Genomic DNA, 22,781 nt, shown 5'->3' with positions numbered 1-22,781 from the left:
ATCATCAATTATAGTACATGTACCTCTAATTTATCAGCTGTTTTCCCTACATTGGCCAATGTTTACATAGGGTTGTGTTTTGCATTGTTAGTGCCGCGCCACTTCCACGCTGTCACTATTGACGAGCATAACACTTTCCAATATCAGATCACACTCACAAGAACTTCAACGAAAACAACGATAAAATACATCAGCCTTTGATACAATATGTAAAAAATAATATTACAATCAATTTAACACCATATATCTAATGATGGCAATTAAAACTTTTCTGACAAATACGAAATATCATAAAGCCCGTCGCTTTTTTTTTCCTTGGCACTACAGCGCCAGTGGGCCTAGGCCTACCTCCATGAACTTCTCCGTTCACTTCGGCTTTTCTCGATCTTACACATTCGGTAGGACTCCTTGGGCGGGTGATCACCTCGTCTCAAAGCCTCTACCTATAGACAAACAGAAAAACGCACACGAACATCCATGCCTTGAGTGGGATTCGAACCCACGATCCAGGCTTCCGAGCGAGCGAAGACAGTTCATGCCTTAGACCGCTCGGCTACCGTGACCGGCAAAGCCCGTCGCTTACCATCGTAAAATCACAACTGAAAGACCTCTAATAAAAGCACGCAACAATTAAATACGACAGCGGCCTACATTAAAATTCAACACAAAATTATGCAATTCAACAGTTGTGTATTCAGAATTGTTAGGTTTATTTTGGACTCTATCCATCGTCTGGTATATAGAAGACAGAATACCACAACGTTTCGGAGACTGGATGTGTCTCCGTCCTCAGCTGGATGAGGCAGGATAAACCTACTCAGCTGGGCCCGTTAGAAAGAGCTAGTCTGTCAGGTCCAGTGATTTAGACTAGTTCTTTCTAACGGGCCCAGCTGAGTAGATTTATCCTGCCCCATCCTCCTGAGGACGGGGACAGATCCAGTCTCCGAAACGTTGTGGTTTTTTGTCCTCTATATATACGAGACGATGGATAGAGTCCAAAATAAGCCTAACAATTCTGTACAGCATACACCAGCGTCAGAATGCTTTCAAGTCTAATTGTGTATTCCTCGATTTTACAAAAGTAAAGTTGTCTCTGTGAACGGAGAGGTTCATGAAGGTAGGCCTAGGCCCACTGGGGCTCTAGTGCCAAGGAAAAAAAGTTGTCTCTCTGCTTAATGAATTAAGTGCTGTGTCATGAAGGCTTATGGGGATTGCAGGTGTAGCTCCACCATTCTTTACCTCGACACTAGATGGAGGTGAGTGGTCAGTTTCACGCACCCTCCACTTTACCTCCGGGGAGAGAACCGGAGGCACTCATTCAATAAGAGGTTGGGTGGGCCCCTGTGGAGAAGAGAAGAATCTTACCCCCACCGGGAATTGAACCCCGACCGTCTAGCTTACAGCCCACCGCTATACCGACTGAGCTATCCCGACTTCTATCTGGCTATTATAATTAAGTTATTTTAACTAAATCAAATATCTAATCCCCATATTTAAATTTTAAAAATTTAATGTTTAACAAAGACGCGTACAAAGGCATTGCGTTAATATGCAAATAAGGGAGAACGCAAAATACGCCAAAATATAAACACTAGTCAATGTAGGGAAAAGAGCACACGAAATACAGGTGCTTGTACAGTCTGTGATGATGACAGAAAGGCTGAAACATTTTATAGACCTTTAAATAGTACATCTCTACATGGTTTGTAGAGATAGTAAGCAAAATAATGAAACCCTTGATAATGTTTTACGCAGTAAAATATTTCTTCAAAGACGATGAGAATTATGAAATTTGTAAACTTTCGAAACTGCGTTGTCTAGAGCTCCTCGGAACTTGAACTATGTGAGCCAATTAGAGTAGACATTGAACTCGGGTACATCAACCTTAGGAAAGTAACTGGACTACATTCCAGAGAGAAGGTGTCCATCTGTTTAACTGTGAACTGAGAGCGCCCTGCAACTGAAGTAATTGCTACTATTATTCAATTAAGCGGTGTGGACTAATGAGAATAATTATCTGTCATACTACTTCATTCAGCAGTTATTACGTATCCCGAGCAATCCTTTTGGATGCAGCCATTTGTAACGCCTTGCTGGGATCAGCGTCTGTCTTCCATCACTAAGATAGTAGTCAATTTCGACATACGAAAAGAATTTCATCTCTGACTGACAGCAGTCAGCGCAGACAAAAGTAAAAAAGGGGCCACCGTCGCTCCTTTCCTCCTTTTGTTGTTGAGATGACATTTCCCTCAAGGTCACACTCACGCACTATAGATACTGATGTATTACTAAATTACACATACCATAGTCACACTGAAATGTGGTTTTTCCTTTTTACTTTTCTTTAATTTTGCAGCATATACATAGAAAATTATTTCAGATGAAAGCGTAGACCCGAATGGGGTTTCTAATAGATGGTATTGATCACTTTTTTTTTCTGTGGCGCTACAGCCCCAATTTGGGCCTAGGCCTACCTCCATGAAACTCTCCGTTTCACTTCGGTTTACTAGATCTTACACATTCGGTAGGACTCCTTGGGCGACTGATCAGCTCGTCGCACGGCCTCTGCCTGTAGACAAACACAGAAAAACGCACACAAACATCCATGCCCTGAGTGGGATTCGAACCTACAATCTCGGCTTCCGAGCAAGCGAAGACAGTGCATGCCTCAGACCGCTCGGCCACTTTGACCGGCATGGATCACTTACTTATGCATATTACTATTTACTAAAGAGAGCCAGGATAGCACATTCGGTGTAGCAACTGGCTACGGACAGGACGACCGAGGGTTGGGAGCTCGAGTCCCGGTAAAGGCAAGAATTTTCACTTTTACTTTGTCGTCCAGACCGGCTCTGGGGCCGAACCAGCCTCCTATTCAATGGGTGTCGGGGGCCCTTTCCTCGTGGCTAAAGCGGCAGGGCGTAAAGCTGACTCGCATACAACTAGTGTCGAGATCAAAGAGAACGTGGGTCTACACATCCACTTCCCCATACGTCTTCACGGTGTAGTGCTTAATTAGTTGGATACAGGGGCAATTTTACCTTTTTTTTTTGCCTTATTCTATTTTGTTAAAATGATATATTCAGATTTGAACAACGAATTTAAATTGTTCGAGCGATATATGCCAAAATTTAGTTCCCCCCCACAACGCGCAATATTCCAAATTCTTCGACATACACTGAGTAGTTCGTGATACGAAATATGCAGATACATTGACAGACATGGAAACAGATACGTAAATAAAAATCTGCTGTTTGATTTCACTTTATATATTTCGTCTAAAGAAAACACTAATTGAAGAACATACCTCTTCATCCGAACGGGATCTGAACCCATGAACACAGGGTTCGAGTAGCCCCCTCTGATCGTTAGGTTCCTGCGACGATATTTCCCCTTATACCTTTATTATTTTAAATGATGGCAATTAAGCCGACAAATCAGAATACTGCAATAGAAGGAACATAAATAATTCTAGTGTTTGAAACCACAATAGCATATAAACTAAAAAAAAAAATCCGAACTTCCTACAATTTTGAAATATTTTATTCCTTTAAAAAGTGATCCAGTTTCTGAACTTGCCAGGCTCGTTAAGTGATTAAATGTAGTTTAGAATTTAATTATGTGCTGTGCAGGATTTGTGGTTCTGACAGCGGTGGTTATGAAGAGTACTCTTCTGGGACATAACGCCTTGTTGTTCGTTGAAAGTCAACCGACGCTTCGGAGGAATATATTGTCTCTGTCTTCAGGGTAGAAGAATAAGTTAAGCAAGAAACCAATATGAAAGCAGACGGCAAGCTTGCCATGGTATTATATGCAGAAGATAGCACTTTTCACAATCCTCAGCTGTTCAGCATTTTTATAAACAATTCATTACGTTTTATCAAATATTTTTAATTATATATTCCTATGCTCTAAATTAATTACGTTACTGTAGATGTAAACATGACATCTATTTTATTCAGGAAGTGAGAGCATTCTTTGTGTAACAGGGCGTTTAAAATCTTCAAGTAATTAAGGTATTAACTTGTCTTAAATAGTAGCCGTTATATATAAGTTAAAAAAGAAAAGAAAGAATGAAATTATTAATAACTGGTAATAAATATTTTATACGTCACACCTCACGGCTGTTCGGTTAATGCTGAGACAACGCGAGGCACGGGGAGCCTTGCTCGACAGAAACTCTATCAAGACACTGGACGATTTATGTTTCCAGTAGTGACACCTACAGTAATTCACTGTACCCAGCGCTCGCATGTCGCTCCACTTCTTTGTTCAAGTCCGCGTCTCATGCGCTTGGCCCGGATTAATGCAGTCACATTTTCGAGAGAGGAAAAAAAGTTTTCGCTCGAACCGAATTTTTAATTCGAGGCTTATTCCCTTGTTGGTTCTTGTGAATGAAAAACGACGCCTGTGCTCTTCAGACTGACTCAAAAACTCGCATCTTCGCCAACTTTATTAGCTACGTGAGCAAGATTTGCTATGCCTTCCCTTTTCTTCCTTTTCAATTCGAAGTAGTTTCAACCCTGTAGGCTCCCTATAGAAAATGGATTGGAGCTCGGGGTACCATTTTCGCTGCCTGACAAAAATGGACCGATGAGGAATGGTGTGTGAGAAGTTAAGCTGTTTTGGCAGTTGTGCCAGATGACATCTCATACACTTATCTATCCCACAAGTCATTGCGCACATCCTGATGCTTTAAGCTATTGCTCGGGGTAGACACACTTCGATGTCTCAAACAATTTCCTTGAATTGGCCGTCTGCGTCCTCTGAAATCCGACAGCGACAGGAACACCCCTCCCCTTATCCTATCCCCAAGGGATACAAAGAAGATTGACCCTTATTGGTCTCAGAAGACCTCAGCGACCAGTGTGGAACTTCAGAACTGCCGGTCGGACGTTGCAGGAAAAGGAGAAAAGGACGAGGAAAATCGAAGACTCTTAGTACACGGTGATTCATAAATTATTAAATCTGTCACAATACCCACAGCTCCGAACTGAGTAGGAAGCTAAAAGTCAATATTAATCCAACTCCGCTCTAGAGCTGATATATTTGGTTAGTAATGCGATCGAGGGACACCGATGTGTAACGCATAGAACACTCGCATTTGTGATTCCTCATGTCTGCTTGACGGCGGTAACGTAATTGGCTGAAGCACTATGCTACAAGCCGGAAGGTCGCGGGTTCGATTCCCCTTGAGGTCATTGGACTCTTTAATTGACCTAATCCTTCCAACCGCAATATGGCCTGGGGTCTACTCAGCCTCGAACAAGAATGACTACCAGGAATCTTCCTGGAGGTAAAGGACGGCCGACGCATAAAGCTGACAACCTCACCGCCATCTGAGAGTCGATTGTCTAGAAAACGTGGGAGCCTCGACTTCTCACTACCCTATGGGCCTCCACGGCCTGTTACAGGGATATATATATATTTCTTTTGCCATTTCTGTTTGACACTAGAGAATGAAAGTGCAAGTGTAACTAACTTGTTTGCTTTACTTAGACTTATACTAAGCCACACACTAACTAGCTTAGAAACATACCAGCTCAAACACTGCTTAACCGAATTTCTGACTAGGTTACTAACTTAGATTCTGACAAATTCACAAATCAGTTAACTAGTTTACTAAGTAATACATATTCTTAATAATTCACGGGAAAATACGTGAAGTGTAAAATGTGTGACATTGTTCATTACGTAATATTTTCCGTTTGCGTACTTTGTCACTTCATCGCTCTTGGGTCAAAATATCCTCTCAACTTCGCACTGAAACAGTTTGAACGTCTCTTCTTCCTTCAGCTTAACGATAATTTAAGTTTCACAGTCGTAGAGAATCAAAGTTGAAATTATAGGTTGTATACTCTCATATCAGTTTTAGTTTAATCCATTTAAAAAAAAAGTGAAGCTATCTCTGGGCTTAAATGTAGTACAATGCCATGAAAACTTATGGGGAAATGGGGGTTTATTTCCACCATAACCTCGGCTCTAGATGCAGATGAGTATCCAGCTTCACGTCCCTGCCACATTACCCCCAAAATTCAGTACGTTTTTAGCATTTGCAAATTTACAGGGGACACAGGCACACGAGAGTTCTGAAGTGGATTGCATAATCGGCTTCACTAATCTATTCTAATCACAATTCAATAAAGCTCCATTCCAATTTGTTACTTTCGTCATTGCCTGCTTTATCTTTCACACATATTAAAAGTTTTGCCTGGATACTATGTTTTTGTTTTGTAATTATTAAGCTAAGAAGGCTACTTTGGAATCAATGTTGCAGTTATTCAGACAGGAAAGGTTTAAAATTATCCGTAAAATTTGACGGAGTCAGAAGATTAACAGTAAGATTGAACAGCCTTAGCAGGCTATGCACAAATAATTCTCTCTCTCTCTCTCTCTCTATATATATATATATATACATAGAGAGAGAGAGAGAATGCAAATGCATCAGCTATCTTCTCCCCTGCTAAAACACTGGGGTCGTGGGTTAAAATCCCACTCGAAGCATGGATGTCTGTATACATTTATTCTGTGTTTGTGTTGTCCTGTGTGTAGGTAGCAGCCTTGCGAGGGGATGATCCCCTATCAGAGGAGTCTTACCGACTGTGTGTAGGATTACGAAACTGAAAAAAAAAAAAGCGGCCAAGACTCAACAAAGAGTTGTAGAGCCATTGATGAATGAATGAATGAATGAATGAATGAAGGAATAAATAAATATACCTATACAGGCCTGCTCACATTTCTTGAAATCTAAGAGCTATCACTAGAAACTAGGAGCCTGAACATGTAAAAATATAAGTCGTGCGAGGCATTATCTCTATTTTATTAACAAGAGGAAGAATGAAAATCTTACACACACAGTAGCTCTACCATAGATGAAGCTAGTCAGTTAACGTAAACGCACTTTATTTGTTTATTCATATAATTCATTGCAAATATAATTAACCACTTCGTATCAGATACGCCCCTTAGTGTCTCTTGAGGGAATAGCGTGACTGGTATAAACAGCTGTCCTCAAAATTTCTGCCCCCATGACTTGTTGGTGAGCACTGAAAAGTGGAGACGCATGGAAAAGTTTATTTTGGATTCGAAAGGCAAATTTGTATAAAACAGAATGAGAAGCATGCAAGTTCAATCCAGCCATTACATGGGCGTCCAAGATATTTCTGTAGACGCGTAATTGTCAATATTGTTCCATTGCAGAGTCCTCGTCGTGACACAAAATTCTGTTGTAGTATGATTACGCGACCTAATTTCAGTTTCAGCCCGCGAGGAGGAATTTCTTTGATATTAGGCTGTTGAGAAACTCTTCAGGTTAAGAGAGATGGTCACGTGGTTGCTGGTTTGCTACAACATCTACGCATTTGTAACGCTCCTTCTGCGGGAGTGTGATGCCGTTAGAAGTGATGAGTTCTCGTCGTGATGGTAATATCAAAGAGCTGGAGTTTGGGGAACGGTAGAACCGTGTTCCCATATGTGCAGTTCGTGTGTTTTGCGAAGGCGGAAAAAAGTAAACATTTTGGTAGGAAGTCCGTAAACGCCAGAATCTGAATCAGCATGAACATGGGAAGCATTTACTTATCCTGCATTTCAAGGTAGTGCTTTGAATTAAATTCTGCGCATGTCTCCTGAAAGCCAGACCTGTGAAGCCAGCAGAGACAGCCATTACTAAAGAACTACTCTTCAAGAGCACCCGTTTCAAGGCAATAGCTTCATAAAATGCAACAGTGGAGAATTTGGGAAACGGCGATCTTCACCCGCTCCATGAGTAACTACGTGATGTAACAATGGAAGAAGATTTGACAGGGGTGTTTTCTATGCCGCCCGTGCCGAGGATACATAAGAGATCGATTGTGAGCTCTGCTTTAGTATCCCGTGTAGAGGCGGTGTCGAATACATCCACCGTAGTCCTGAGAGTCGTATGAGGCGATGAAAAGGAAATTTTCGAATCTGAGAGAGTAAATTATTGTCGCCAGTCCCAAGGGACTCGGACTCGAGAATGCCTGAGCTGGCGAGGACCAGCAGGAATTGTAAACCACAGACCCGCCCTCTCATCACAGAAAACGCTTAATAATTTGTCAGTAATAAAATTTCTGGTCTTGGACGCCCAGTTGGTGGCTTGACACCAAGAGAGACTGGCCGACTGACCTACTGTCGTAACAGAACTTTGATTTTAATTAGTGACTTAGATCGGTAGGTGGAAACCAGTTAGTTCAACTCGGGAGCTGCCAGCCAGAGAGGACAGGAGCCGCTGGACAAAGAAGCCAAAGACGCTACAATATTGGAAGCCGCTACCAAACAGCGAAATGAAGACCGTGACGGAGAACTTTAGTCTCTTTTTGATAGTAATTTGTCGAGCGTGGTCACGTGTTGTTTAAGTGTTTAATAAATCAGATTGACAATCAAAACCCCGTCTCTCTTCACTCTTAACACGTGACAGTACTGTGCATGCATGGAACATTTGTTTCGTGTTATTCATGAAAACATCTGAAAATAGGCCACGGCGGAAGGAATTGGATGATGATGAACTTAGATGAGTCTTTAGAATATTACTGACAAACTTAATTTGTCATATTTCCATTTCTCTGCAGAAGAAAGCACAGATATAGGAAAGCTTTGCTGTGGAAAGTACGAATTCGCTGTGGTTTACCAAAATCACTTACATATGATATGTATACAGTTGCCGTCTTGTAGTGCACTCAATTTCACCTGTTACTTCACGACATGTTTCGGCAACACGTTGCAGGTATACACAGAATATAAGAAAAACGACCCCCATAGCGGAAGAACCACACGCATGTATTAGTTATGACACATAAGATGAATAATCTTAACAAGTTTTAGTGTGTGTAAATTTATTATAGTTGACAAATACGCACTTTTTAAATACTATTTAAATAATTTTATAAAGGTAAGCAATGAAATAGATTCGCGTAATTAGGGCACCTGATGATGGCACTATATTGCCGAAACATGTCGTGAAGTAACAGGTGAAATTGAGTGCACTACAAGACGGCCACTGTATACACATCATGGATGAAAATCAATGCAACAGGACTTACATATATTCCTCTGTCCTTTAGAGTCTAAAATATGTGAAGAAGTCCCCTATATTCTGATAGATATTTTTGCTGTATTTTGGATATATACCCTGTTATAGAGTGACAATGGACGTGGAATCCCGAATGAAATAGTAAAATAAGTCTCTTTTATATTGGAAGAAATGAAAATTCTGAATGACAAACCTAGACACAATCAAAGTTGGGTCTAATGAGCAAGCCTGTGAAGATTTAGAAACATGTTGAGTAAGTAGGTACTGTCACGTGTAGGAGAGTACGCGCGAAGAAATGACGGGTTCTACTTCGGATGATTGGATTTAGTGGCACTTCGGTTACACACTCTCTTTTAATTACACTCAAATGCAGCTCTATCGCTGATTTGCACACACTTCATAATTCGCTGTTACACGCTCCCAATATTACACAAAAATAAAGTTTCCTATTCAAACACGAGGTCTTCACTCGACGAACTTTCTGTGGCTGTCACTTAAAATACTCTCGCTGTTCCTTAAACACTTAAACACTCAAATAGTCTCAAATACTCTGAAATACTCTGAAACGCTTCCTTGGTTATTTCTGGAATCTCGTTATATATATCCTCCGCACCGACCACGCACAGATAACAGCCGATATTGCTGAAACGTCTTTACCGGACGATTCATAACAACGGTCGCGGCACGGACTCCATCGGAAGCCAGTCACGTGATATCTAGTACTGTTGCAGTGTGACATCACTGAGCCGGGTCGGAAGACTATTTACTGGCCCGTTGCCTAGAAGTGGGTTGCATAACCTCGTTGAGTGCGCTTACACGACTCAAGGTTGTTTACAGGTCGTTGCCTAGAAACGCTCTGACCATACACGTTACAATATAAACTAGCAAAACAAATCTTTGGAGACAAAGACGGGAGTTTATTGAAGGCACTTCGGTTGCGGTCAGCACAACTGACAAAAAAAAAACTGTTTTATTATATATATCTACTATATGTTTCCATTTACAAGATTATTATCAGGTGGTACGCATTAATATATATTTTTTCTATCGAAAATAGATAGGATCGGATTGTATGGATGGATTAATCTGGCTCAGGATAGAGACCAGTGGAGGGCTCATGTGAACACGGTAATGAACTTTCGGATTCCATAAAATGCTGGGGAATTCTTGAGTAGCTGCAGAATTGGCGGCTCCTCAAGAAGGGCTCAGCTCCATGAATAAGTAAATAAGTCATGAACCTCTGACTATAGATTTATATGTAGTGTAACAGATGTGTAAAGATATATTACTCTCTAATAATAATTAATTGTAACGCTTTCTGGTGTGAATATCTTTGCTGCAATAGTCTACACGTTCCTGTCACTGAGGAGATCAGGCTGGATTCCATCACTAGACTTGCTCAGGTCGCTGGTTAGTTTCGTTCACTTCCCAACAGTGTCGTCTGGATGGGAGCACAAGACGTTACATGTACAATGTACAATTGTTACATGTAACAATAAATTAACTTAAGAATTCAGTCGGTATAAAGAGTAAGCTGCCGCTTGAACGACCGAGGAATCGGTGTTCGAGTCTCGGAAGTTGTAATTGATTTCTCTGTTCTGCATAACATCAATTTTTTGTCTGGATCCCCCCAGGTTCATATATTTCGTTATGGTAGAAGATAATAAATATTCAAATTTTATTAATTGTTTCTTAATTTTACTACAAGTTGAACCCATAAAATCACCAGTAAATAATTTTCACTTCCATCTGCATATTTTAATAATATTAAGAAGAAACATATGAAAAACTAGAGACATTTTAGTAATATGGTAATCACTTTTGGTGTCTTAATGACATTTTATGATTTTGAAAACATCGTAAAATATTAAAGTTACACTTTTGTGAGAAACATATTCTAGATGTCTGTTATATGTTAAAAATGTTGTTGCATTATTGACGTGTACTTTAACAATAGGGATAATGCCTCAATGCAACGGGATGCTGAAATATAATAACACCATTACAATACCACTGCTTCGCTTTATCACATACACGCTTCTATTTGCTGCACTGTTATTCCTAAACAATTAGGACGGTTGAATGCGAATTTATGTACCTCTCTCTGTACATTGTGATGGAAATAATGATTATTAAATATTATATTTCTTTCTATATTTATATTTTCAGTGGTATTTTCGCATTCAGTGGTATGTAAACATTGTTTTGTGGATTAAACGGAAAATAATAGCCTGAAAGCCAGCGGCCCTAAAATAAATTTGCCAATTTAAACAGCCATACACAAATTCGATTCGAAGAAGATGTGAAAGGTACCTGTGAAATTTTTAGCCTTAATGGATAGATAACATATCGATTAGAAACTGGGATACCTGGGCTGAAGTGTAAGAATGCCATTGCAGTAATCTGAAATAATTAAATTTTGAAGGAGTTAAGTGGATTCAAATGGCTCAGGATAGGTTCCGTGGCTGACTATTTTAATTCGGTAATGAATATTTCGGTTCCATAAAAGACAACGAATTTCATGAACATCGAATCAAGGAGTTTCTGCCACACCGACTCAATCTGAATAATACACGTACTTAAACATTCAGTTCTTTCTCACCGGGACACATTGCCTCTCCATCACAAGAGAGCAACATGAAGGACTTACTTACTTACTTACTCATGGAGCTGAGCCCTTCATGAGGAGACACCAATTCTGCAGCTACTCAAGAATTTTCCATTTTATGGAACACGAATGTTCATTGCCGTGTTCACAAGAGCCCTCCCTGGTCCCTATCCCGAAACAGATTAGAGGTTGGAGAAAACTGCATAACGAGGAGCTTCACAACTTGTACTCTTCTCCAAGTATAATTAGAATGATCAAGTCAAGGAGGGAGATGGGCAGGGCATGTAGCACGAATGAGGGAAACGAGGAATACATATAAGATATTGGTGGGAAAGCCAGAAGGAAAGAGAGCACTGGGAAGACCAAGGCCTAGGTGAGTGGACAATATTAAACGTGAACTACATGACATGAAAATACCAACCAGTAAAACGGAAGTTATAGCAAGGGGGAAGAAATATATCAGACGGGCTTTGATGTTTATAGATGACAATATAATGGGACAAACGAAAAAAAATTAAATATTTGAAATGTAATACGTCAATGCATGAAATGAACACGGACTTAGAAAGGAATCTTCAGAAACACTAACAGACGTATTAAAGGATAGTTTGAGACCAGCGTAAGGAAAGAGATACAATGAATAACGCATAATGTCATTGAGCGCCAGCCTTGCAATGAGACAGCGAGCCGTGGATGCTAAAAGAAGTTAAGAGGAGAATATAAGCATGTCTGACTTGGGGAGAAAGTAACAAGAACTCATATGAGAGAACATTCGGGAACAGAACGAATGGTGGAAGAGATACAAGAGTATTGAAAAAATGGCATAAGTATGTAGAAAGTGTGCCATTTGAGCGTTTGCGGTAGAAAGAATGATTTTATCATCCTATTCGAATAAGAAACATTGGACGTCCAAGAAGAAGATGGCCACAAATTTTCCTTCAGTCTCGGTTCTGGTCATGATTCAGACTTCGGAACGGTAGGAGAATCAGGCAACAGAAAAAAAATGAGTTACTTTAATAGTTCATAGTGTTACGTACAAGGCGAAGGTGGTAGGTGCCCCACATATAAAAATGCGTTCGAGTGGTTAGAACAGTTGTATCGTATTTTGGAGGCCCTATTCGAATCTCGGTCCTAAAACTGACTATCCTAACAGAAGATATCAATGCTCTTTCCTCAATGTATCCATACAAACTTTGTGATATTCCTTAACCCTTTAAGGACCGAATTTCTTCTAAATCGTATATAGAATTTCAGTTCGTACCTCAAAGGAAAGACATCATGTCCCCGCTACAAAATACCTACCGGTTAAAGCTGTTAGGGAAACTATTGATGTTCATTTTGAGAATCACTGGAAAAGCGTGAAGTCCCTGTGGGCGCATACCGCTGAGGAATGTAATGTTAAAGCAATTTACACACTTAGCAGCAGGTATGCTTGAGAGCATTCACTTAGACACACACAAATATCCGAAATCTGAAACGGTTTCAGACAGTAGATATATTATTATACTGCAGCGAATGTTGTTGTAAAGATTTAAAAACAACTAGGAATAAAGACATTGGCACATGGAATGTTGATCTGCTGTTTACTGAATGATCATACTGTTACATTTTGGGGCAGGCGGTTGGGGTGCAATATGTTTAGGTGTGAGATGCGTCACGGAGGGATGACATGACCGTGGATATAGGAGTCAGTGTAATTGATGAGGAGGGGAAGAAGGCTTGCAATGTCGGATCTGTCGCTGATCCAGAGAACTAGGTGGAGGAAAAGTAAGCCTTTTCGACTTTTTGTCTCTTTGTATATGATTTAACGTCTGGCCATAACAGAAGTTTCCTTTTCTTCTCTTGTCGCGCCCCGTCGCCCCGCACTGGACAGCACATCTCCGCTGTCTTTCCGACAGGTAAGTAAAGAGTTCCCCAGAAATTGACTTTGTATTGCAGCAAAGACAAACTGGGTCACTCGCCAGCGCCGAACTGTCCGCTGGTTCAAGACCAGGACAGGGTCATACATTTTACAGCCCAGTCCTTCCTCGCACATGAAAATGTTTGAGAAGGCATAAATAAGTGTTTTTAAATGTTCTTAGAAAAGCAAACATAGCTGTTTAATGGTTAAAACTTTTTTCATATACAAGAAGTCCCAGGTTCGAGCCCACCTTTAACTGGTTTTTTATAACCCACGAGGAAAATTATGAAGTATATCTTAAAATAGATCAAAATCGCTCTCATCCGAATTCTTTAATATATTTCATAAATGTTATCATGCCATTAAACACTATAATCTCCGCATATGATAATTCACATACAAATATTTAAGAAGTTGGTACTCTTGTGATATTTCTGTATTAACGTTTTATGGAGAAAAAGATAGAGAAACTAAAACAACCAGACAGTATTAATGAGCCTGCTTCAGGTCCGCAACATATCCAAAATTACGCGGAATTTTATTACGTCCGATGTGGTTCGATAAACATGTGGTGGAGTGTGTACCTATCGGAGACCTTTCCTACAAACGAGTGACACCAGACGGCCATTGGTGACCACACATGACATCTGTGTCAAGTCACTCTTTTATTCAAACTGGGCAAAAGTATTTTGTACTTTTTGTGAAACACTTCTTCGTTCAATCTGCAATTACATTTTAAAAATTGCAGACATGAAATTAAGATGGACAGATAAAGATTAATAATTGCAAGAGCTATACTGTGAAGCTTCTCATTCAGCTTGCGTATTACACTACGGAAGGCTGCTTAAAGGCCACAAATTTGTGGCTGAAATTTATGAAGTGTTGAATAAGCCAATGACTCATCCGACAAATTTTGGCTGCACTTCACTCAAATAACAAAATGGAGTAGAGCACTTCCTGAAAAAGCTGGTGGTCGCTCAAGTGGTCAAGATATTCCCCGTCTTGTCCGGAACTCTGGGGGTCTTAACTGTCTTTACTGCACCCTACTTTGGGCCAAATGAATAAGACAAAATCCTCTCAATATATTTCTTATGATCCATTCTGTTTTAAAACCTGGTCTATTTAAAATAAGTGTTGAGCAGAATATTTGTGTTTGTGATAGAGCAACAGAGGAGACCCGATAGTTCAACTCCCGCCTTTTCGATGTCCTGATGAATCCCAGGAAATTTTCGTTCCTGCTTACAGTGTCTAAGTCCCCTGTATTTTATTTGTTTAATTGATTTTTTAAGTTATATTGATAGGAAGACTCTGATTTTCTTATCATATAAGTAAACATGTACTACTATCATTGTAAGATTATTATAAAATTATGCACATCGTAAATTGTCTTCCTTTTCGTGGATTCGAGATCTGGTCGAGTTTTTAGTTAGTTCGAGATGACCTCGGTTGCATTCATCTCCATCTATCGACAGTCTACTGCAATTGCATAGTGGCAGATTTACAAGCAGTGCTCTTGTTAAAGGGACTAAACGAAGAAAGGGACTTGATGAACATGAAGATTAATGTCCTCTGGGTTTGGCGCAGTATGATTTCCAATATAGGTACGAGTACTAATGTTTTGAAGGAACGTCCTGTCTCAGTTCTAAATTTACAGACGCATGCCGGTGATCTATAAAGAATTATTTTAGTAACTGCTTTATATGGGTGAGGTACGATATTTCTTATAAAGAAATGTAAAATTACCCCTGTAGCAGGGCATGGATTCCCATACGTTTATAACACCTCGAAGCTCCTATGTTTTCTAGAGACTCAGTGGCGGTGAGGCGATGGTGGTGAGGTCAGCCTTACTCACCGGCCACCCTTTACCCCCAGGAACATTCCTGGTACTCATTTCTCTCAAAAGCAGGGTCAACCGCAGGGCCATAGTAGGGCTGGAATGATTAGGTCAATTGAAAATTGCAGTGGCCTCATCGGAAATCGAATCTGTGACCATCCGGCTTGTAGCGTAGTGCCTCAACCAACTACGCTACCGCGTGCCCCCATGTTTCTCATTCTTATTCGAAACACAAATAACAGATAATTAAAAATGATGTGTTGAGTAACGTACGAATATGAACGGAAGCTACTCGTACAATTTGACGGATTCTTCCCTTCAGATAGAGGCACCACATGGTAGTTGCTATATGCTAAATTGCAAGGCATTACATCCCAGCGGATATTGAGATTCTAGTAAAGGACAGGGTCATATGTAGAAAGTAAAGCACGGACGGGGAAGTTACGAAAAACATAAACCTTCTTAGCCCCCCCTCCCAGAAAAGTGAAATGGATGTACCACTTACGAAGTCTGGACTTGGATTGTAAGATATTACCGAAATCAGTATTGGAGAAATCTACTATAAACATATGAGTCGAAATGAAAATATTAAATTTAAGACTGAATTAAGTGCTTTTGTGAATGTGGTAATGAACATTCGGGTTGCATTAGAGGAACCATCTACATACATCTCAAGTCTCTAAGAAATACTTCATTTCAAGGAGTTAATTGTGCTCAGTCTGCTCTTGGATGAGGTTACATCATCGTCAGTGACACAGCGTCGCGTCGCGTCGCGTCGTCATTAGTAAGATTTTCTTTTCTCATGGGGTGAGTGTTAGCCCACTTGGTACTGCGGCCACTGTTTGGCTTATTGTACCAGTCCCAGATGATAGATGATAACTGATGATTGTGGAGCAAGTGGTGGAATGCTAGTTAGCAAGGGACACCGAAGTAGTCGGAGAAAACCTGCCCCCAGTGCTACTTTCTTTTTCCTTGGCACTACAGCCCCAGTGGGCCTAGGCCTACCTCCATGAACTCCGTTCACTTCGGTTTTTCTAGATCTTACACATTCGGTAGGACTCCTTGGGCGAGTGATCAGCTCGTCGCAAGGCCTCTACCTGTACACAAACATCCATGCCCGGAGTGGGATTCGAACCCACGATCCCGGCTTCCGAGCGAGCTACGACAGTGCATGCCTTAGACCGCTAGGCTACCGTGACCAGCCCAGTGCTACTTAGTCCACCACAAATCCCACATAATCTGACCCGGGCTAGAATCCGGGCCGCCGAGTTGGGAAGCCGGCGACTAACCGCCTGAGCTATTGCACGGCCTCATTAGTAAGTTCTTAGATACTATTTTCTGCACACTTTCGATATGCGTACCCGGTAGAAAATTTAGACTTGTTTAAATAGAAATGTTCTTCTTAAGGTTTGCTTGTACGAAGTGTAACGTGCCCTAGTTCGTAGAGTCAATGGACGTTAATCTTTTGCTTGCTTCGGAGGAACTATGTCACCTTTAAACTGTTTTTTTCTTCTTGTCCTCTCTATATCTGTTATATGTGGGATTATCAATGTATAAAATTACTGGTTTTGTTTGGACATTATGAATCGTCCTGTTTTTAAAACGAGTTTTAAATAAAAAAAAAACGTAGCGGTTGATAATTTCCAGAAAGTCAATAGTTGTAGTAATGTCCTATCGTCACGAACTTTTAAAATTTATAATGAATGAAAATGAACCTGATCTGACATCTCTAGGTAATTTGGAATAACGATTTATAATGTCACGCAACCCAAATGTGTTACCATGAAAATGCAAATGAAGAGAGAGTGTCTGCTTGAGACCTAGCGGGAAAGTGTTATCCAGTCTCTGTATGGCGGTAAGGAGGAACCCCAGTCCTTCCCTGGACTCAGTACCAATGAATCGACCTGTGGATCTCAAGGGGGTTCTTCGTCGGGTTATTTCTTCCGTTTAGACTGTTATACCACATCAGTTTACGTTAGTGTAAACCTCAAGGCTGCAACGCTGCAAGGAATTTTCGACTATTCTGGACTCTAATGACTCTACATACTATATATACTAATTTCAGAAACTAATTTTATCTGAAGATATAAGATTCGAGGATTTCACGGCGGTGACTATGAAAACTGCTGTCTTCTGAGATGTAGTGCTGTGTAGATCTTGTGTTAACCGACGTTTCGGAGGAACATATCGCCTCCATCTTCAAGGTAGGAAATCCTCCAGTGGAGTATCAATCTGCAGCCACCCGCTTACACTGGTTCCTCGCTCGCTGATTTTTCTACCCCGAAGATTGAAGCGATACGTCTCTCCGAAACGTCGGTTCACACAAGATCTACACGGCGTCGTATTGCTGAAGACGGCATTCTTCTTACTTGAAATTGCTTAACGCGAATTGACATGCGTGGTAGACGAGAATGCCTGTCCACCTGCGTCACCTCCAAAATTAGCGAATCTAACGTCTGATTTACACCATGGAACATATTGAATCCGTATTGAGAAGCTGACACTTTGTCAGCTGGTTAATAGATTCCTCGGGTTTTGTGGAAACCGAAGATCAATCAGCATTTGCAGAAGAGCAGGCCACTGGACCTTATTCTGATCCATTTGAAAATATTTCACACCGTCTCATACAATTTATTTAAGATCTGTTTTAATACTATATCACCATATATCTGGTTCTACAAAGATTTCTCTTTATTTCAGTTTTTAAAACTAAAATTATCATCCACTTCACTTCTCCCCTTTATGTGTTAGATGTTCCATTTTTCTGATCATCCTTGATTTGACGATCCTCAGTTGATCAGACCCTGTTAAGTACACCAAGAAGTTCTTCCTTTACCGGGTTTCTTAATAATTAAATATCTTATTCTTGTTGTCATGAGTGGTTGGCTGATTAACTAACATATTCACAATTAGTTCTCATATATTTGTTATTTTTCACTGAGATTCTAAACTAATATAACATTTGTCAAGTGAGATCTAATTTTTTGACTACGTGTTTAGTCAGGTAGTCAGGTATCAACGTTTCGGAGAAATTTACTGCCTCAATCTGCGAGGTTTGCAAAATATCAGTGCTCACCTACCAGATTACACACGATATAATGACCTAGAGGAAAACACCTCCTTGAAGACTTCAAATAATGAAAGTCAATTTTGTCATTATTATTTTATACAGATCTTAATCATTGCACCGTCATAACAGTAATTAGGTGTTAGTACTTTTGCTAACTCCTTAACTTCATTGATATCATCAGAGCCTCTGTTTTCAAAACTGAGGTGCCCCTTGTAGATACCAAATTTGGGCTGAAGTAGGAAGACTCTCCACTCCTCTAGCTCTGTACAGTAGTGTTTGTATGTTACTGTGTGTAATAAAGCATTAGTGTTTGCATTTGTTTTCCGCAGCGCTCGGCTTCGAGCCCGACTTCCTGTATCCGCTGGAGAACGTCACGATAGCTCAAGGTCGAGACGCCATGTTCACGTGCGTCGTCAACAACCTGGGCGGATACAGGGTGAGTGCCGACCTCGCCCCAGCCAGGGTACGTGCTCTGACCCTCTATTTCTCACATTCTCTCACTCTCCCTGGCTCTCTCTCTCTGTATCTCTTCCTGTGTCTAATTTGTGAATTTTCTCGCACAAATGCACACATTTGCACAAAGTGAAATACATAGTGCTTCCAGTGTCCGAAATCATTTAAACATTTAACTTTTATGAGAATAAGATTGCTCTAATATTACCAGTATCAGCACCGCGCTCTGTCTGTAGTTACCGTTGTAACTGTTTACTCGGCACGTAAATAAGAGAGATTTTATTTTTTCTGTTGTTGTTATTGGGGAGCCGGGATAGTTCAGTCGGTATGTCGACTGGCTACGTGCTGGACGGCCGAAGAAATGGAGTTCAATTCCTGATAGGATTAAGAGATTGTTCTCAATTGCACAGGGTTCAGACAGGCTCTGAGGGCCACCAAGCCTACTATTCTTTGGACAGTGGGGATCCTATCCCCGGATATGAAGCGGCTGGAGAGTGAGGCTGAGGTTAGGAATGGTGGAGTTACAACTCCACTCCCTGTTGCGCCTTTATGGCATGCTGCTTAATTAATTGGGCGCAAGGAAAATTTAACTTGTGTGTTTAATAATCGTATTAATATCAATCCTTTTCATTTCTTCTTGTTGATAGTGCACTTCTTCCATTCTCGTTTGAAATAATAATAATAATAATAATATAATAATAAAGGAATAAAGGAAATTGATTAGCGACACTTAATTTAGATATATAAATTATTATTATATTATATTATATTATTATTAAATTATAATTGAAAAATAATGTGTACTTTAATAAGAGAGATGTTTCTCTGAAAATTTCATTTTTATTTTTGGGGAAATACAGTTCGGTTGCAAAGTAGAGTTAGCGTAATAAGAATGTATAATTATGACATATACTACTTTGTTAAAGAGGGTATACAAATTTTGCATGTTCATTTGTTGATATGTGTATATTTCTTTTACGAAACGTTAGAAGTTATTTGCTGATACTCTCGCTCCTGAATAGTTTCTATTGTCACGAAGTTACAATTTTGTATTTTATAGTGGTGTCCATAAATTTTAGCAAAACAAACTGCTTCACCGCTTCATCAATTCCAAATCATTTGTATAATTCTTTTGATTTCTTCTCGATTCAGATTTGTGTAACTTCGTAATGCTTATCTGTAATTGTAAGATTGAATAGCTCTTAAACATATGTGACTTTTTCAATCGTTTCTTCTCAGCACTTCATTTACGCCCCAAGGTTGTGAGGTCCTTATTAACACATCACTTACATTGACCTATTATCTCATTTTATTACATGTTTCGATCTGTCAGTGTTAGCACCATCGATTAATAAGCTAACGGAGACTGTGAGCTGGTACACTGCTAGATTTTATAATCCATTATGATTCATCGAATTCTTAGCTTCGTTGTTTAAAACTGGGTGTTGAGCCATGTGCAAACCTGCACTACACCAAACAACATAAGGAGAGAACCAGTACACTCGTATACTGAGAACAAGTAGAAAGAGCTAGGTAAAGCTCCAGTTTTAAACTAATGTCTTAGTTGAATGCAAACAAATTTATATGTTCAAGCAATATTTGTTCAGCTTATGTTAGGTCAGATTGATTACTTTGATTAGCGTAGCTCATTTTGTTTTGTTACATCGCGTTAAGTTAGGAGCTCGATACTTTCTGTCCCACGCAATTGTTTCATCTCGAATTTGACATATTGCCGTTATGAAAACCGGCACAGTATAGACTGTCATGTGCAATGTGTAAAAGACCAAACATTTCAGCAATTCAACTAAGCGTTTTTGTTGTTTTGCACAACGCCAATTTCATGCAATTCATGCAAATTATTATTAGTCAAAGCGAAAGTCTTTGTATCATTACACACACTTTTCAGTTATAATTGCAGTGTGTAGAATTTTGAATGGCGAATACTTTGTGTAGGTTGGGTAAGACAAGAAATTCCAGGAATATACCGATCCCTCTGTACTCGTATATCTTTATAAGGGATCTCAAAGAATATAAAATGGCCACATTTAAGAACTGGATCCATAGACTGTACAAAATTAGGGGTAAATATGACATACCAAAACAAGGAATTCAGTACCATTTTAAATATAGCAGAAAATAACAATTAAAACAAAAAACAAATATTAAATATTAGGACACAAAAGCAAATAATAACACAGGAGAAAAGTAGGGAACGTTTACCTGCTCGGACAACTAAGTCGCCTCAGTCATAACGCTATTGATTAACGTATTTATTGTACATAGTCTGCAGAATCTGCAATAAAATTTATGTTCAGCAGTTACTGGCTCGTGAATGAGTTATACCCAGTGGTGTAACTCATATACTCTTTGTTTTGTTCACTTAATTATCATACTAATTCTTGTATTGTGGTCTTACTCAGGTCTAGTAGGGTTAGGACGGTGTATCGTTTCAGTCTATGTGTAGTTCCGATATTGTCTAGTAGGTTCACTGCTACTGCATTGGTGTTCTTTTATAATTTTCTTAAGTATTTTGTATTCAACTTCTTTATTTCACTGAGCACTGTGTTCAGTTGTAGATCATCACGGATCCTGTGGTTGTTTATGTACCAAGGTGTTCAAAGCTATTTAGAAACAAAAGTAAAATTAACCTTTATAAAGCCATACAATCGGAAATATGCTTAACGCAGTACCCAAAACCAGCAGATTTGAACACGCTTGTGTATAGCCTAACAGCATAGATCATACATTGGACAAAAGGGATGTTCCTTACGCATCATATACAATGAATACACACGATACATAAAACAAGACAAAGAGGATTCTGGATGTGTGCACATGTGCTACAAATGCACACCACTAAGGAACAAGAGAGGCTATTATGGAAGAGATCATCGACTCTAAAATCTTAGGATTATGAATATATTCTTAAGAGAAAATTTTTAATGTATTCATACGAAGATACCAACATTTTAGTAGACGAACAAGAGGCAAAAGGAGACGATGATAACAAGTTCTGGGAAGAACTAATCGCATACTTTCCTATCATTACAATCTGAGTATTTGATTCGACAAATGGAGCAAAAGTTTATTATTTATTTGTAAGAAAACATATAAAACAGTAATATAAACTGTACCATGTTTTTTTGCAGAATGCGCACTCGCGTGCAAGGAATATACCGTATTTACGCATGTATAGGCCGCACATTTTTTGCCAAAAATTCAAGAGGAAAACTGGGGTGCGGCTTATATTCGAAATATTCGAAATCACACTTCATTTAATCATATTCATTTCGGAATAATTTCTACTCCTGAAATAATATTCCAAGAAAATTATTTTTTCTATAATTTCTGTCTGAAAATTGTGCTGCGGTCTATACTCGCACGCGGCCTATACGTGCGTAAATACGGTATATATCCACAATAGTATATATTTTCGGTCTCCCATGGGGCGTCCCACTCACTAGCACTCACTCTGCTGGGTTGTACACTACAGCCTCAAACAGGCACGACCAACGAGTAATTACTGTTCATTAATAATGTTCAATGTAAAAGTAACATAGAGCTGAATGGACCAAATGTTTGCAGACGGACATACATTCCACATTACAACAGTCGATAGAATGTTCTCCCTAACCAAAAATAGCAACGAATGGCTTCGTTGTACGCATTTTGCTATCTGCTCGACGAGATATGCTATCCTTCTAGCCTAACCTAACGTGCTACCCTTGACATTCATGGCTTATTGTAAATGTGTCATCTATTTAGTCCTAACTTTCACGAATATTAAGATTCCCGCAGGAATGCTGTAGAAACAAACCATCTGTAAACAACTCATTTCAAGTGGTTCGTTTAGAGTGCTGACTCTGC

The 22,781-nt window shown here is 39.7% G+C and overlaps 1 protein-coding gene across 1 annotated transcript in view; it reads left to right on the top strand.

Moving 5' to 3' along the window:
* Positions 1–22,781, top strand: part of LOC111867926 (zwei Ig domain protein zig-8-like) — a gene marked incomplete at its 3' end in the record, with an annotated part of 336,655 nt that overhangs the window by 119,184 nt on the left and 194,690 nt on the right. Inside the window, exon 2 of the mRNA XM_033752860.1 lies at positions 18,791–18,897. Coding sequence (XP_033608751.1) covers positions 18,791–18,897 — 107 coding nt within the window. The remainder of the gene's footprint in view (positions 1–18,790; positions 18,898–22,781) is intronic.

The sequence above is a fragment of the Cryptotermes secundus genome, unplaced genomic scaffold (genome assembly GCF_002891405.2).
Source record: "Cryptotermes secundus unplaced genomic scaffold, Csec_1.0 scaffold252, whole genome shotgun sequence".
NCBI classification, from domain to species: domain Eukaryota; kingdom Metazoa; phylum Arthropoda; class Insecta; order Blattodea; family Kalotermitidae; genus Cryptotermes; species Cryptotermes secundus.
The sequence above is the reverse complement of the archived record's forward strand: the minus strand, read 5'-3'. Positions and strand labels throughout refer to the sequence as shown.